The sequence below is a fragment of the Mus caroli genome, chromosome 5, assembly GCF_900094665.2.
Source record: "Mus caroli chromosome 5, CAROLI_EIJ_v1.1, whole genome shotgun sequence".
NCBI lineage: Eukaryota > Metazoa > Chordata > Mammalia > Rodentia > Muridae > Mus > Mus caroli.
In genome coordinates this window covers 122713820-122727972 of record NC_034574.1, presented here as the reverse complement: position 1 = coordinate 122727972, position 14153 = coordinate 122713820, and the positions used below count along the sequence as shown (strand labels likewise).

Genomic DNA, 14153 nt, shown 5'->3' with positions numbered 1-14153 from the left:
AAAAAAAAAAAAAAAAAAAAAAAAAAAAAAAAAAAAAAAAAAAAAAGAGAAAAGAAAAGAAAAAACACCCCTAAGAGCTTGACACCTATCATTCATTCTTTCCTCACCTCCTCTTAGACTATGCCCTCGACGGCCCTTCCCTCAACCTGTCTAGGGAAAATGTCACATTTCAGAGTCCTCTCTGGGAGTGCACAGAGCGTGTCCCCGTTCTCGGGGAGTCCTCCCCTATAGCGGATCCCTTTCCGCTCCCTCCATCTCACCATCGGCTTCGCAGCCCTTAAGCTACAGAACCTCGCCCTGCCCGCCCGCGCTTGGTCCCCAGCCCCGTGGGTCTCACCGGGCCAGAAGGGTCACGCGGGAAGTGCGGATTCGGCTTCCACGTGGCATCCTCGGTGTCTGCACCTTAAGCGTCCAGACACAACAAACTCGGGAACGCCCACGGGCGTCCAGCAAGGAGGGAGGAAGGTGGAAGGCGGAACCTCCACAAGTAGCCAATTAGAGTCCAGTAGAAGCACGATCGCTGCAGGTTATTGGACGAACCAGACATCAGTAACTGGCAATGCGGTGCCGCTGCGTAACACGCGGGGAAGTTGCTTGGAGACGAGGCGCTATAGCTAATGGGAAGTTCCTGAGGTTGCTCTCTCAAATCTTGTTCTTCGGTTCTGAGATGTATGGTTAGTTTTTTTCTTCCGATGGACCACTGGATTCCTCCACTGCCAGGCTGTCCTTTGATTTTGAGACCCTTCTGCCTCAGCATCTCAAGTGAACTGGCTTGGGAGATTACCCGCATGTGCTGCCACGCCCACTGTGTTAACACGTGTTAAACCTGAAAATTGAGTGGATGAAGACTAAACTCTATTGTCTAATCAAAAGCAAGCTTTATTTTAGAGGTGCATCCAGCATCCAGGACTGGATATCCAGCTGTCTTAATCTGTGGGGATTTTAGAGAACAGGCCCTTACTGGCCTTTTGGGATGCCTTTTATGGGGGAGCGATAAAAGATTAATAGAAAACAGATGTAAGCATGTTTACAGGGCCCAGACTATTGACTGTTAGAGATTGTTAGAAAAATACAATGAAACAGGAAGACAAGGATATTCATCATATAAATGAGGTCTTTTTTTTTTTTTCCAGATTACATCAGATTTAGGAAACAAACTTAAATAGAACCCTAGACTCGTAAAGTATAGGGGCTTAACACACTGGGTTCCTTAATTTGCAAGGTATGGGTACTTAATACAATGTGGTCCTTAATTTCGAAGGTATATGGATTTGACACATTGTACCCTTTGATTTATGGTCTCATAGTCTCATCTTGGCCTGTTTAACTCTTTCAAATCTTTGACAAGAGAGCAAGCATTGCTTGATGTTGTAGTAGGGGGAACAGGATTCTGGTATTGAGTATCTGGAGGGTGATTTAGGTTAATAATGCACCAAAAACACAGAGCTCAAGTATTATGACTAATACGAGAACCATCAAGGGGGGCAATGAAGGGAGAGACCCATCTTAGCCAGGAGGGCCAATCAATATGTGCCTTGGAGTTATTCTTTCTCCAATATAAGTTATCAATTAGGTTATCGACGGTGTTAAAGAAATCTGATATGTTAACACATTTCAGGGAACTGTTGACATCCAAGATTATGCGTGAGCAACTGAAAGACTACGGTAACTCTATTTTGTAGGATTGTCATTCTTTACTCTCTAATTTCTCGGTTAATTTCTGTCAATATCTTTGTTATATAGTGTTCGGCTAGTGAGCCAGCTATTTTAGAAATCTCCCTTTTCATCCCCACAACCAATGAGGGGCAGGTTGTGACTGCTGCTGAGGCGGGGTCTAGCAGATGTGGGGAGCCTCCACAGTTAGAGCTCCCTGACCTCTTAATCCTATTAGAAGACTTTAGAGACTTTCCGAATAAAATAGGTGTGATTCTTTCTATCCCACGTATGCCCTTATAGCACGGGGTGGGAGCAGGAGACGTGTATTCTCACGGATAAAAATCCATCCCAGGGGAGAATCCTTTTCCCCCGGGGAGTGCATGATTGGAAATACTGCTGCAGTGGGGAGGGACATCAGTACACTCAAAGCATAGACAGTGAAGGAAAAAGGCGTTATTTAGACGGCCATCAGCTCTAACCCCAGAAATGTGTATGGGGGCGTGTTCCATTGAGTTCCCTTCTAGCCTGGTATCCTGTGATAATGTTTATGAGTGACTTCTTTTTTCAAAGATTTATTTATTTATCTTATGTATATGAGTACACTGTAGCTGTGTTTAAAGAGTTATTTTATTTATATAAGTTCACTATAGCTGTCTTTTGATACACCAGAAGAGGGCATCGGATTCCATTTCAGATGGTTGTGAGTCACCATGTGTTACTGGGAATTGAACTTAGGACCTCTAGAAGAGCAGACAGTGCTCTTAACCACAGTCGTATATGTGACTTCTATTCAGTCTAGGGTGTGTGTGTGTGTGTGTGTGTGTGTGTTTCAGGAAACCAGGAATTGAAGGATCCCCTTTGGGGATCTCACAAGGGAATACTTGATCTTAGGTGTCAGCTAGGTATCAAATCAATTATCGGTAGACAGTGGCAGTGTAGACATGTTAATTTCAATGAAAGTGACCGGGAGCCCTGTTTTCTCTTTTTTATCTCAATACATTCATAATTTCCATTATCAGATCTTATCAAAGATAATCCTACTGAGGTCTGTATGGTTACCCTAATACAATCCATTCCTAATTTCCACGATCAGATTTTATAAAGAATAGTTAATCCTGCCGAGGTCTCTATGGTTCCCCAGGGACTGGTCAGTCAAATTAGTCCCTCCCACTTGCCCTCCTCCCATTTGGGTAAAACCGGTTTGTTATCCTTCCTTCAGCAAATACTGGGACCTAGCAGGTGGGACCAGTCCCTGGCCTTACAGAGTGAGATAAAGCTATTTCCTATAACCAGTGTACCTTCCATTCTTCCTGTTAAAACGACAGTCAAGATCAGATTCTAAAGCAAATTGGAGCATAATCGTGAACCAGAGGACAATCATAGTAACAGGCAATGACAGCTACAAAGATGTAGGAACAGTCTTACATCTCAGAAATCTTAACTTTTAAGGGGCCACAGACAGTCACTGTCTACCTCTTGTTTGTTTGTTTGTTTGCTTGCTTGCTTGTTTGTTTTTGGAGGCACAATTTTTCTGTGTAGCCCCGGCCGTCCTGGAACTTGCTCTGTAGACCAGGCTGGCCTCGAACTCAGTAATCTGCCTGCCTCAGCCTCCTGAGTAACTGCTGGGATCCAAGGTGTGCACCACCACCACTAGGCTTTCCTTTTCTTTTACTTATGGAAGTCAGAGGACAACTAAGTGATCAGATTCTCACCTACCATGCCTGTGAGAAGTTCAAACTCAGGCCCTAGACCTTAGCAGTGTTTCATCTCACTGACAGTCCTTCCTTACAGCATTGTTAGACACTTATTTAGAAAGAGAAGTTCATCAGACTGTCACATATTTTTTTCAAGACAGGGTTTCTCTGTATAGCCCTGGCTGTCCTGGAACTCATTCTGTAGACCAGACTGGCCTCGGACTCAGAAATTCTCCTGCCTCTGCCTCCCAAGTGCTGGGATTAACGGCATGTGCCACCAAGCCGGACCAGACTGTCACATATTGTTGAGCCAACCACAGCCCAATCATCTGCCCTTGTGTAGGAGCAGCTTCTCCAGTGGAGTGGCAGCTGAACTCCAGCTTGTTGGACTTCGATGTTGAAGTGGAAATTCCTGGTTCCTTTGGAGATTCGGTTGTGTCACGTGATGTTTTTCTGGAAACCATCTTATGGGAAGAGGTTTTTGCTGAAGCAGACACATGGGAGGATGTTTGAGAACATGTGATGTTTGGAAAGAGTATAAATATAATCCAGCAGACAGTGGATGGCGGTGTCTGGTATTGGTTCACCTTGCCGGCTTTGCTGACGATTGTTGTGACTGTATTAGTCAGGGTTTTACTGCTCTGAACAGACACCATGACCAAGACAAGTCTTATAAAAAACAATATTTAATTGGGGCTGGCTTACTGGTTCAGAGGTTCAGTCCATTCTCATTAAGGTGGGAGCATGGCAGCATCCAGGCTGTCATGGCACAGGCAGAGCCGAGAGTTCTACCTCTTCATCCAAAGGCTGCTAGTGGAAGACTGACTTCCAAGCAACTGGGGTGAGAGTTTTCAACCCACACCCACAGTGACACACCTATTCCAACCAGGTCACACCTATTCCATCAAGGCCACACCTCCAGATGGTGCCACTCCCTAGTCCAAGAATATACAGACCATCACACCCACCAAAGAAATTCAGGTGGTGCTCCAGCAGCAGCTGCTTCTTTTTTTTTTTAAGATTTATTTATTATTATATCTAAGTACACTGTAGTTGTCCTCAGACACACCAGAAGAAGGCGTCAGATATCATTACGGATGGTTGTGAGCCACCAAGTGGTTTCTGGGATTTGAACTCTGAACCTTCAGAAGAGCAGTCGGTGCTCTCAACCACTGAGCCATCTCTCCAGCCCTCACTCCAGCAGCTTCTTGATGCTTCCCCAGAATAGGGCTGACTGGTAGAGCCCCTCAGTTTCTTTTGTGTCAAACTGCCCTTGCTGATTCATGAATGGTGTTTGCAAGTGGACCAAGCTACCACTGCTGACTTGTATGAACTGAACTGCTGAGTCACCCTGAAGAACTATTTCTAAACCGGTCCACATTTTCTTTTGCCCTGTTCATCTTTCCTTTCCACTAAGTCTGGTGGGTGGTGGGCTAGAAGGGAGGTTAAAGCATTTATGTATACTTATTAAAGTAAGATTTTGAAAAATATAAGCCTACAACTTGTGATCTAGGCATACATGTACAGATTTTTCATGTATGGCATCTTCTTTAGTTGCTTCTCTATTTCATATTTTTAGGATTAAAAAAAATAAATTAAGCCAGGCATGGTGGTGCACACCTTTAATCCCAGCACTCGGGAGGCAGAGGCAGGAGGATTTCTGAGGCCTCCTTGGGTTCTCTTCAAGCACAGTGCATGCTATTTATTTTCAAGATTTATTTTCATGTGCATTGGTGTTTAACCTGCAATTATGTCAGTGCAAGGGTGCCAGATACCCTGGAACTGGAACTACAGACATTTGTATGCTGCCTTGTGGGTGTTGGGATTTGAACCCTGTTGCTCTGGAAAAGCAGCTAGTACTCTTAACTGCAGAACCATCTCTCCAGCCGCTCCACAGTATTTTTTTTTTTTTGAGACAAGACTTCTCAATGGGAGGTGGAGCTCTCCATTCCTAGGCTAGCCAGGACCTGTCTCTCTCTGTCCCATACCATTAGCTTACAGGTGCATGCCACTATGCCTATTTTTAATATGGTTCTGAGGATATGAACTTGGGTCCTTATGCTTACAGAGTGAGCTCTCTTCCCAGTCCCTGGGCCCCAGCTTTGATCAGAAGGAACTGTAAGACCCCCGAAGCTGGCCCAGGATGAGCTGGCCGGCACCCCAATGACTCAGAGAAAACCACACCTTATGCAAACTGCAAGAGGTTTTATTATCAGCTAGCTGAGGATGAACTCCTTCTGCTGTGCCCCTGCACAGGGGGCTTTTAACAGCTAGCTGAGGAATTGGGAGGAGTTGAGAGGAGAGTTGGGAGGAGTTGGGCTACAGCTCTTCTCTGCCGGGTGTCCTTGGTAAAATTACAATTATTGCATCTCTAGTTGTAAGTTATAGAAACAAAAAGGCTTTTTGCTGGCTATAGAGAACAAAGAGCTTCTTTCTGGCTGTATTTTTAGAGATCAGGGAAAACAAGCTTGAGGAACGTCCAGGGGCTTTACCTTCCAGGGAGAAATGCTCTAAGTCCTCTAAGTCAGGGTCTCATAGAACCAATCACATGAGCAAACACAGGTGACTTTAAATAAAGTCAGGAAAGGCAATGGGAGAGCATAGGCTCCAGTGGTTCCTTTGCTCCAGGGATGGAGGAGCTGGATGCGCAGAGACAGCGCTCTTTCCAAAGCACCATGGTTCCAGGACAGCCAAGGCTATACAGAGAAACCCTGTCTCGAAAAACAAAAAACAAAAAACAAAACAAAACAAAAAAGCACCATGGAAGGGAACTGAGGTCCCTCTCCCCCCATGAAGCAGCAGAGTAGAGTGACTCTGGTTGAAAGACCCACAACGTGAGGACTCCCCCACGTTCTGACTCAGGAGAGGCAACACCCCAAATCACTCACGAGTAACGGTCTTGATGCAAACTGCAAGAGGTTTATTCGGGGAAGACCAGTGCACTGGGGACGACTTGTATCCCACGCAGGGATAGAGGAGTTAAATATGAGCTCAAGGGGTGTGGGGTTTATAAAGGCAAAAACCGCAAACACCTGGCATTGGGCTAACCGAAAAGACCTGGCATCCTGGAACAATGGGGCAAGTTCTCTATTTTGGACACAGGTCTAGGGGCTTAAATAATTTTTCACTCTCTCTCAAGATCTTTCATGGTTTTCCTCTGGACAGACAGGAGCACATCCTTGGGACAGGCTGATAACTCTTTGACTTCCATTGTCCTTGTCACAGATTGTTCCCCAGGAGTAACAGAGCTGAAGATGGTTTTCACGGACTGTCACCAGTGATCGCTTTCCCACTGCCACAGAACAACTATGGTAAGATCTCCTTTCATACATAGTGCCTGACAAGGTGGCAGAGGAAAACTCTTCCCCCATTCCCCTGAGCATTTGGTGGGGAGGAGAGAGTCCCCTGCTTCTCCATCTGATGGCCCACTGCTACTCTGTAGGACTATATGACCTCATGGACAATGTGTGGGAATGGTCTTCATCCACATTACCAGGACCCGAGTGTTTTCCAGGAAGCATCATGGATTGACACAGCAGATATCTCTGCCAATCAATGGGCTCAGGTCACCAACAGCCTTTGTTGCGACAGCTTATGGGACTACAAGTCTCTGTGGCCACAGTTGAGGAGTCTTCTAGATTCAATGATTCTCAACTTTCCTAATGCTGCGACCCTTTTATACAGTTCTGGATACTGGAATGTGGGCATCTCTGCATTTGAGCAGTCTTATGTGGAAAAGAGCAGTGTCTCTGTTCCTAAATCAAAGTCTGAAACCCACAGGTTGAGGACCACAGCTTTAGAGGCCTGTTCTTTGATATGCAGATGATCTTACTGGCTAGTATTAAGTCATGATGGTCATCTTTTATTATGGAAATAGCGCCTAATTGAAGGCGAGCCTTGGTAAATAAACAAGAGCAGAAAATTTCTCTGCAACAGAAACTTGAATTATGTACAGAATTTTCTTTTCCATAGTTTCTTTTTTTTTTTTAAGATTTATTTATTTATTATATGTAAGTACACTGTAGTTGTCTTCAGACACACCAGAAGAGGGTGCCAAATCTCGTTATGGGTGGTTGTGAGCCACCATGTGGTTGCTGGGATTTGAACTCTGGATCTTTTGAAGAGCAGTCAGTGCTCTTAACCGCTGAGCCATCTCACCAGCCCCCTTTTCATAGTTTCTAACAAGCTCGGCTAGTTCACTATGTTCCAGACATGTTGGGAGCAGAACTCCTTTAGCGAAATTCTGCTTGTGTAATTTAATATTTCCAAACACGTTTATTAGTAAATCCTTTATAACAGAAAAACAGAGTTTTTCCTGCGTGACCAGTACTAGGAGGCTGAGACGTGAGAACAGCGAGATCCAAGCCAACATCCATTACCGGAGGCATTGTCCCAAAACAAAACAGAGAAGGGTTAAGTAAACAGCCCAAAAGCAGACCCCAGTAAGCCCCTAATCCAGTTTACTTGAGAGGCTAAGGCAGGAGACAGTGAAAATCAAGGTCAGCCAGGTTGTGGAGTAGGCCGGCCAGCCATCGGAAGCAAAAACCTAACCTCCACCATTGAATCGGAGGACAAGATTTGAGAGTGCAACCCCAGGAACTTCCGGTTAGCCTCAGCTCCTCCTCGCTAACTTCGTAACTTCCGGGCCTAGGACGCTGAGCCCAGGCTCTGCCCATTACTGACGTCTTCTTTGTTCAATAACCTTTAGCGCCCGAGCTTTTCCTGGTTTCTTATTGGCTGCCGCGTGAGGTACCGCCTCCACCCTTCCTCTCTCCTTGGTAGAAATTGCTGGACGCTTCTGGGCGTTTCGCAGTTTGTCTTCGCTGATCGGTGAGACTTCTAGCAGTTAGGATGCCGCGTGGAAGCCGAAGCCGCACTTCCCGGGTGACTCCTCCGGCCAGGTGAGACCCTCGGGGCCGGGAACCGAGCGCAGGTGGCCAGGGCAGGGTTCTGTAGCCTGAGGGCTGCGAAGGCGACCGGGGGTGAGACAGCTAGCGGTCGGGAAGGGATCCGCTGGTGGGGCGGACTTCCTGAGAACGGGGACATGGTCGGTGCACTCGGGGAGAGGACTCTGAAACGTGACCTTTTCCCTAGACAGGCTGGGGGAAGGGCTGTCGAGGGCGTAGTATACGAGGAGGCGAGGAAAGAAAGATGCGTGCGAAACGCTTGGCCAGGGGTGGGGGTGGGGTGGTTTTTGTATTTTCTTTTTTCTACTTACTGCGTTTTTGAGTCTCAGGTTAGCCTTGAACTTTATAAGGCCTGGCTGGCTGGCCTTCCTTGATTTTCCTGACTCCGCTTCCTTAGGGCTGGGATTGCCGGCTTTAAAGATTTTCTTTTTTTTCTTTTTTTTTTTTTTTTTTTTTTTTAAGGAAAAAGAAAGAAAGAAAATTGCGGGCTGTGTGTGGAGGGCCGAAAATTTAAAGTTTAGATCTTTTCATCACTTGGGTCCAAGATGTCTTCCATTTTGTGGTAAACGATCTATTGAGCTACCTTGCTGGCCGACCTAAAAAACAAATAGGAAATTGTTGACATCCCTTTCCCCCAATCCAGATTCTGAAGGTCCCTCTTTGGGGTAATAAAATCGTACTGGGAGTGAACCTCAGGACTGCATGTTGTAGCGCATGCGTCATCTGCCATCAAGATAGTCCCTTTTGCCTCCTTCTCCCGGAAGGCAAGCGGGGGTTGCGACCAGTTCAAGGCTAGCAAGGCTACCCATAGAGAGATTCTTGTCCAGAACCCCCTCAAAAAAATGAGTCAAAGTTGCAGCTCAGGCAGGTCACTTTCCCTAGATTTTTCTTTTTGGATTGGCGTAGTGGTTTGTTGTTTCCTTGAAAGGGGCTTTCACTGTGGCCCTGGCTGGAACTCCAAAGAGGCTGCCCGCCTTTGCTTCCCGATTTTTTTTTTTATGGGCTGGCGAGATGGCTCAGCAGGTAAGAGCACTGACTGTTCTTTGGAAGGTCCTGAGTTCAAGTCCCAGCAACACATGATGACTCAAAACCATCTGTAGTGAGGTCAGATGCCCTCTTCTGGGGTGTCTGAAGACAGCTACAGTGTACTTATGCATAAAATAAATCTTTAAAAAATTATTTTATGTATATGACGAGTACACTGAAGCTGTTTTCAGACACACCAAAAGAGGGCATCTGATCTCATTACAGATGGTTGTGAGCCACCATGTGGTTGCTGGGAATTGAACTCAGGACCTTTAGAAGAGTAGTCTGTGCTCTTAACTCCTGAGCCATCTCTCCAGCCCAACCCTTTCTTGATTTATTTATTTATTTATTTATTTATTTTTGAGGCAGGGTTTTTCTGTGTAGCCCTGGCTGTCCTGGAACTCACTCCGTAGACCAGGCTGGCCTCAAACTCAGAAATCTACCTGCCTCTGCCTCCCAGGTGCTGGAATTAAGCCCAGCCCTTTCTAACTGGGTAAAATGAAGGCACTGGACTGCATTCCTAATATCACCTCATGACTTTTGTTGACTTGTGACTGTCTTTCTCCATTGTCAACACTGGTCCTAAATCCTTCTTCTAAATGGCCTTGTTCACTAACTGAATAGCCGGGATGGCCAGTGTATTTATGCCTCTGTGTGTGCTGGAGTGAAGGTCCAAGGGCACCTTATGGGGGTTGGTTGTTTCTTTCCACCTTCTGGGTTCCAGGAGTCAACCAACCTCAAGGTGTCAAGCATCCTTCTCTAGTGAGTCTTTGACCAGCCGCCTGTCCTCCTTCCAGCTCTAAATCTTGGTTCAGATGTTCACTAGGTTAGTCCTTGACTGTCCTCAATTTTTTTTTTACATGGCAGCACCTGTCTGATATTTCTGATACTGATAGACTAATAAAGGAAAGCTGTTTGCTCATTCTATTTTTGTTTTTGTTTTTTTTTTTTTTTTGTTTTTTTGAGACAGGGTTTCTCTGTGTAGCCCTGGTTGTCCTGGAACTCAACTTTGTAGACCAAGTTGGCCTTGACTCAGAAATCCGCCTGCCTCTGCCTCCCAAGTGTTTGCTCATTCTATAGCTTCTAATGCCTTGGAGCTCAGAGAGGTCCAACTGTCATTTAAATAAATAAATCCTTTGGGGAACTTTCTAACTTTAATTGTCCATAAGTGGACATAATGCAAATGAATGGGCACTAGAGCCTTGGAAACTCAGAGGGGTCTGATGACCTGACCCTGAGTTTCCACTTGACTGCTTCCTGAGTGTGCACTACCACGCCTAACTGTATGACAGCGTTGTTCACCATTTTGAGACAAGGGTATTGATTGTTAGGTTGGCCTTAAAATTACTGTATAGAGCAAGGATAAGAGTAGATATGCCAAACTGTACTGTACTGTGCTGTACAGTGAAAAGTCCACAGACCTCAGCCTTACATAAAGAATACAGCAACTTGGGCTGGAGAGATGACTCAGAGGTTAGGAGCACTGACTGCTCTTCCAGAGGTCCTGAATTCAAATCCTATGAGCCCACAAAAAATCAGGCATAGCATACATAACTGTAACCACAGCATTGTGGGGTGGAGACAGGCAGTTTCCACAGCAGGGCTGTGGCTCACAACCATCTGTAATGAGATCTGATGCCCTCTTCTGTTGTGTCTGAAGACAGTTACAATGTACTCACATACATGAAATAAATATTAAAAAAGAATACAGCAACTAAGGGACTCTTAAGAGTCGGAAGCAAGGAGCACACCAGGTGGTCAGCAATGTGCAGAAATGTGTGTGTACACAGGTATGCATCTAATAAAGATGATGAAAAAGGAGGCTATCAGCTTGAAAATAGATCAAGGGCTGGTGAGATGGCTCAGTGGGTAAGAGCACCCGACTGCTCTTCCAAAGGTCCAGAGTTCAAATCCCAGCAACCACATGGTGGCTCACAGCCATCTGTAATAAGATCTGACTCCCTCTTCTGGAGTGTCTGAAGACAGCTACAGTGTATTTACATATAATAAATAAATAAATATTAAAAAGAAAGAAAGAAAGAGAGGAAGGGCCAAGTAGCCCCTTTAAAAAAAAAAAAAGAAAATAGATCAAGGAAGGGTATATGGGAGAGGGTTAAAGTAGAAATAAGTCACTGTATGGTGAAGATGGCCCTGATCTGGTTTTTCCACCTATGTGCCTCTGAACATGGCCTGTTTGGTCTCTTGAGTAGATTGCAAAGCGATTTGTCTGGGACCTGAGGAGTTTTGTTCTTTTCCAGCCGGGCCCCTCAGATGAGGGCTGCTCCCCGAAGAGCACCTGCAGCTCAGCCTCCAGCAGCAGCTGCACCATCTGCAGTTGGCTCACCTGCCGCTGCGCCCCGACAGCCAGGCCTGATGGCCCAGATGGCTACCACCGCGGCCGGTGTGGCTGTGGGCTCTGCAGTGGGGCACACCCTGGGCCACGCCATCACTGGGGGCTTCAGCGGAGGTGGCAGTGCTGAGCCCGCAAAGCCTGACATCACTTACCAGGTGAGCTTTGGAGCAGCTTCTCCTTCCTGTGCTTTTCTTTTCTGACATGTGTTGGCAGCTGGAGAGTGTCTTTTATGAATAAGCATTTACTCTGATACCATGAGGACCTGAGTTCAAATCCTATGAGCCCACAAAAAATCAGGCATAGCCATACATAACTGTAACCACATGCATTGTGGGGCGGAGACAGGCAGTTTCCACAGCAGGGCTGACTGGCCTGCTGAGATGAAATTAGTTTCTGGTTCAGTGAGAGGTTGTGTCTCCAGGAAATAAGAGAGTGGTTGAGGGTATGTTTGGCCTATCTCCCCTTGGGGACATCTGTCCACACACTCATGGGAGGATCACGTATAAAGCCACATAGGGTGGTCCGAGTTACAACAGGAGTTACTGTACAACAGCCTTTTTCCCTTTAGGTGATGCTTGTTTTTGAGAGCATATCACTCAAATTAGCCTTGAACTGGCAAGCCTCCTACCTTGGCTTTAAGTACTTATCTTGGCCACACTTTTACTGTTGCTTTTGAAGACAAAGTCTTCACTGTGTGACCCAAACTGACTTCTAACTTGTAACAGTCTTCTTGGCCTCTCAAGTGCTGGTGTCACAGGCAGAGCCCTGAGCCCTGAGGCCTGGCCTTCCTTACACAATCAGTCCCTTTTGTGGCTTTATGACCCCTTACCTAGTTTGGGTTTTTGGTTTTGTTTATATGTCTTTTACTATTTCTTTCTCTGGGGTAGATGTATTTTCTAAGGAGCATGTATTTCTGGTATGTCTGAAATTCTCATCCATCTCTTGCCCATATTTTCCCATGATCCAGTTTTCCTTAGGAATGGTTCACTATACACACACACACATACACAATACACACACACACACAGTACACACATACACCAATATACATATATAAACATATGTATACATATATATAATACACACATGCGCGCCTGAGAGAGAGAGAGAGAGAGAGAGAGAGTGTGTGTGTATGTTGTGCTGGGATCAAACCTCAAACCCGGGGCAAAGAATACAGTCTTAACTGTGGAGTCCCTAGCCCGTTTTTAAAGTTTTGGTCTTAATGTTTACAATGTTAAGGCCCAGCCCAGAGCCTTGAGTGTACTGAGCAAGTTCTTCATAGGACCTTGGCTCCCATTTACGCTCCAGATGATGTGATTTGGCGTTTGTTTCTTTTGGTTCTGAGTTGTCGAGGACATCTTTGTACTTAACATCGTTTTCACTGCCATGTTCCTGGCTGGCACTAAACTTGCACCTTTCTCCAGTTGTTTCCCCAGCTCCCAGTGTGTGAGCGCTGCCTTTGGGTGGTGCCCTGTGCTTTCTCATCTCAACACAAGATGTTGTGTCTTTGCAGGAGCCTCAGGGAGCCCAGCTGCAGAACCAGCAGTCTTTTGGACCTTGCTCTCTAGAGATCAAGCAGTTTCTGGAGTGTGCTCAGAACCAGAGCGATGTCAAGCTCTGTGAGGGCTTCAACGAGGTACTGCGGCAGTGCAGGATTGCAAATGGTAGGTGACTTGTCCCTCTGCTCAGGTTGATGGTCCTGAACCCTATTTAGTTTTGGAGTTAAGTCCTCCAATAAGACCTTTTTGTTTGTTTGTTTTTCGAGACACGGTTTCTCTGTATAGCTACTCACTTTGTAGATCAGGCTGGTCTGGAACTCAGAAATTCGCCTCTGTCTGCCTCCCGAGTGCTGGGATTAAAGATGTGCGCCACCATGCCCGGCAAGACTGTTTTTGAGGCAGGGTTTCTGTACATATCATTCGCTGTTCTAGAATTCACTGTAGACCAGGTTGGCCTCCAGAGATCTGTGTGCCTCTAATTAAAGGCATACACCATGGCTGCCCTGCCCTTGTAGAATTCTTTTTTTTTTCTCCAAAAAAATTCTTTTATTAGGTATTTTCTCATTTACATTTCAAATGCTATCCTGAAAGTCCCCTACTCTTCCCCCCTACCCCCCCCCCCCGGAAGAAATCTTGTAGTATTTACAGTTCAATGCTTGTTTTTGTTTTCCAGTTTCAATTAGAGTACTGGTTCTCAACCTTAGGTCCTCATGCTGTAGTGACCTAAGGAGACCGTCAGGGTGAAAATAGCTGAGTTAGATGGGAGGGTGGTGAGGTATTTAGGAATGGAATTAAGAGGTACTTGTCCTAGCCAGATAGAGGTCATGCACAGTTTTAATCCAGCACTCAGGAAACAGAGGAAAATCCTGTCTCTCAAAAAAACTAGAGAGGAACCACTGCTGTTTAAAAAACGTTATTCGCCGGGCGTGGTGGCACACGCCTTTAATCCCAGCACTCGGGAGGCAGAGGCAGGCGGATTTCTGAGTTCGAGGCCAGCCTGGTCTACAAAGTGAGTTCC

At 45.9% G+C, this 14153-nt stretch overlaps 2 protein-coding genes across 2 annotated transcripts in view; one reads left to right on the top strand and one right to left on the bottom strand.

Moving 5' to 3' along the window:
* Positions 1-425, bottom strand: part of LOC110294944 (protein ZBED8-like) — an 8954-nt gene extending 8529 nt beyond the window's left edge. Inside the window, exon 1 of the mRNA XM_021163394.2 lies at positions 338-425. Within this exon, the coding sequence (XP_021019053.1) occupies positions 338-387 (50 nt within the window). The 5' untranslated portion in view covers positions 388-425. The remainder of the gene's footprint in view (positions 1-337) is intronic.
* Positions 426-7978: 7553 nt separating this feature from the next.
* The window catches only part of Chchd2 (coiled-coil-helix-coiled-coil-helix domain containing 2), a 7128-nt gene continuing 953 nt past the window's right edge, over positions 7979-14153 (top strand). The window contains exons 1-3 of the mRNA XM_021162560.1: positions 7979-8251; positions 11542-11791; positions 13150-13300. Of these exons, the coding sequence (XP_021018219.1) occupies positions 8202-8251; positions 11542-11791; positions 13150-13300 (451 nt within the window). The 5' untranslated portion in view covers positions 7979-8201. The remainder of the gene's footprint in view (positions 8252-11541; positions 11792-13149; positions 13301-14153) is intronic.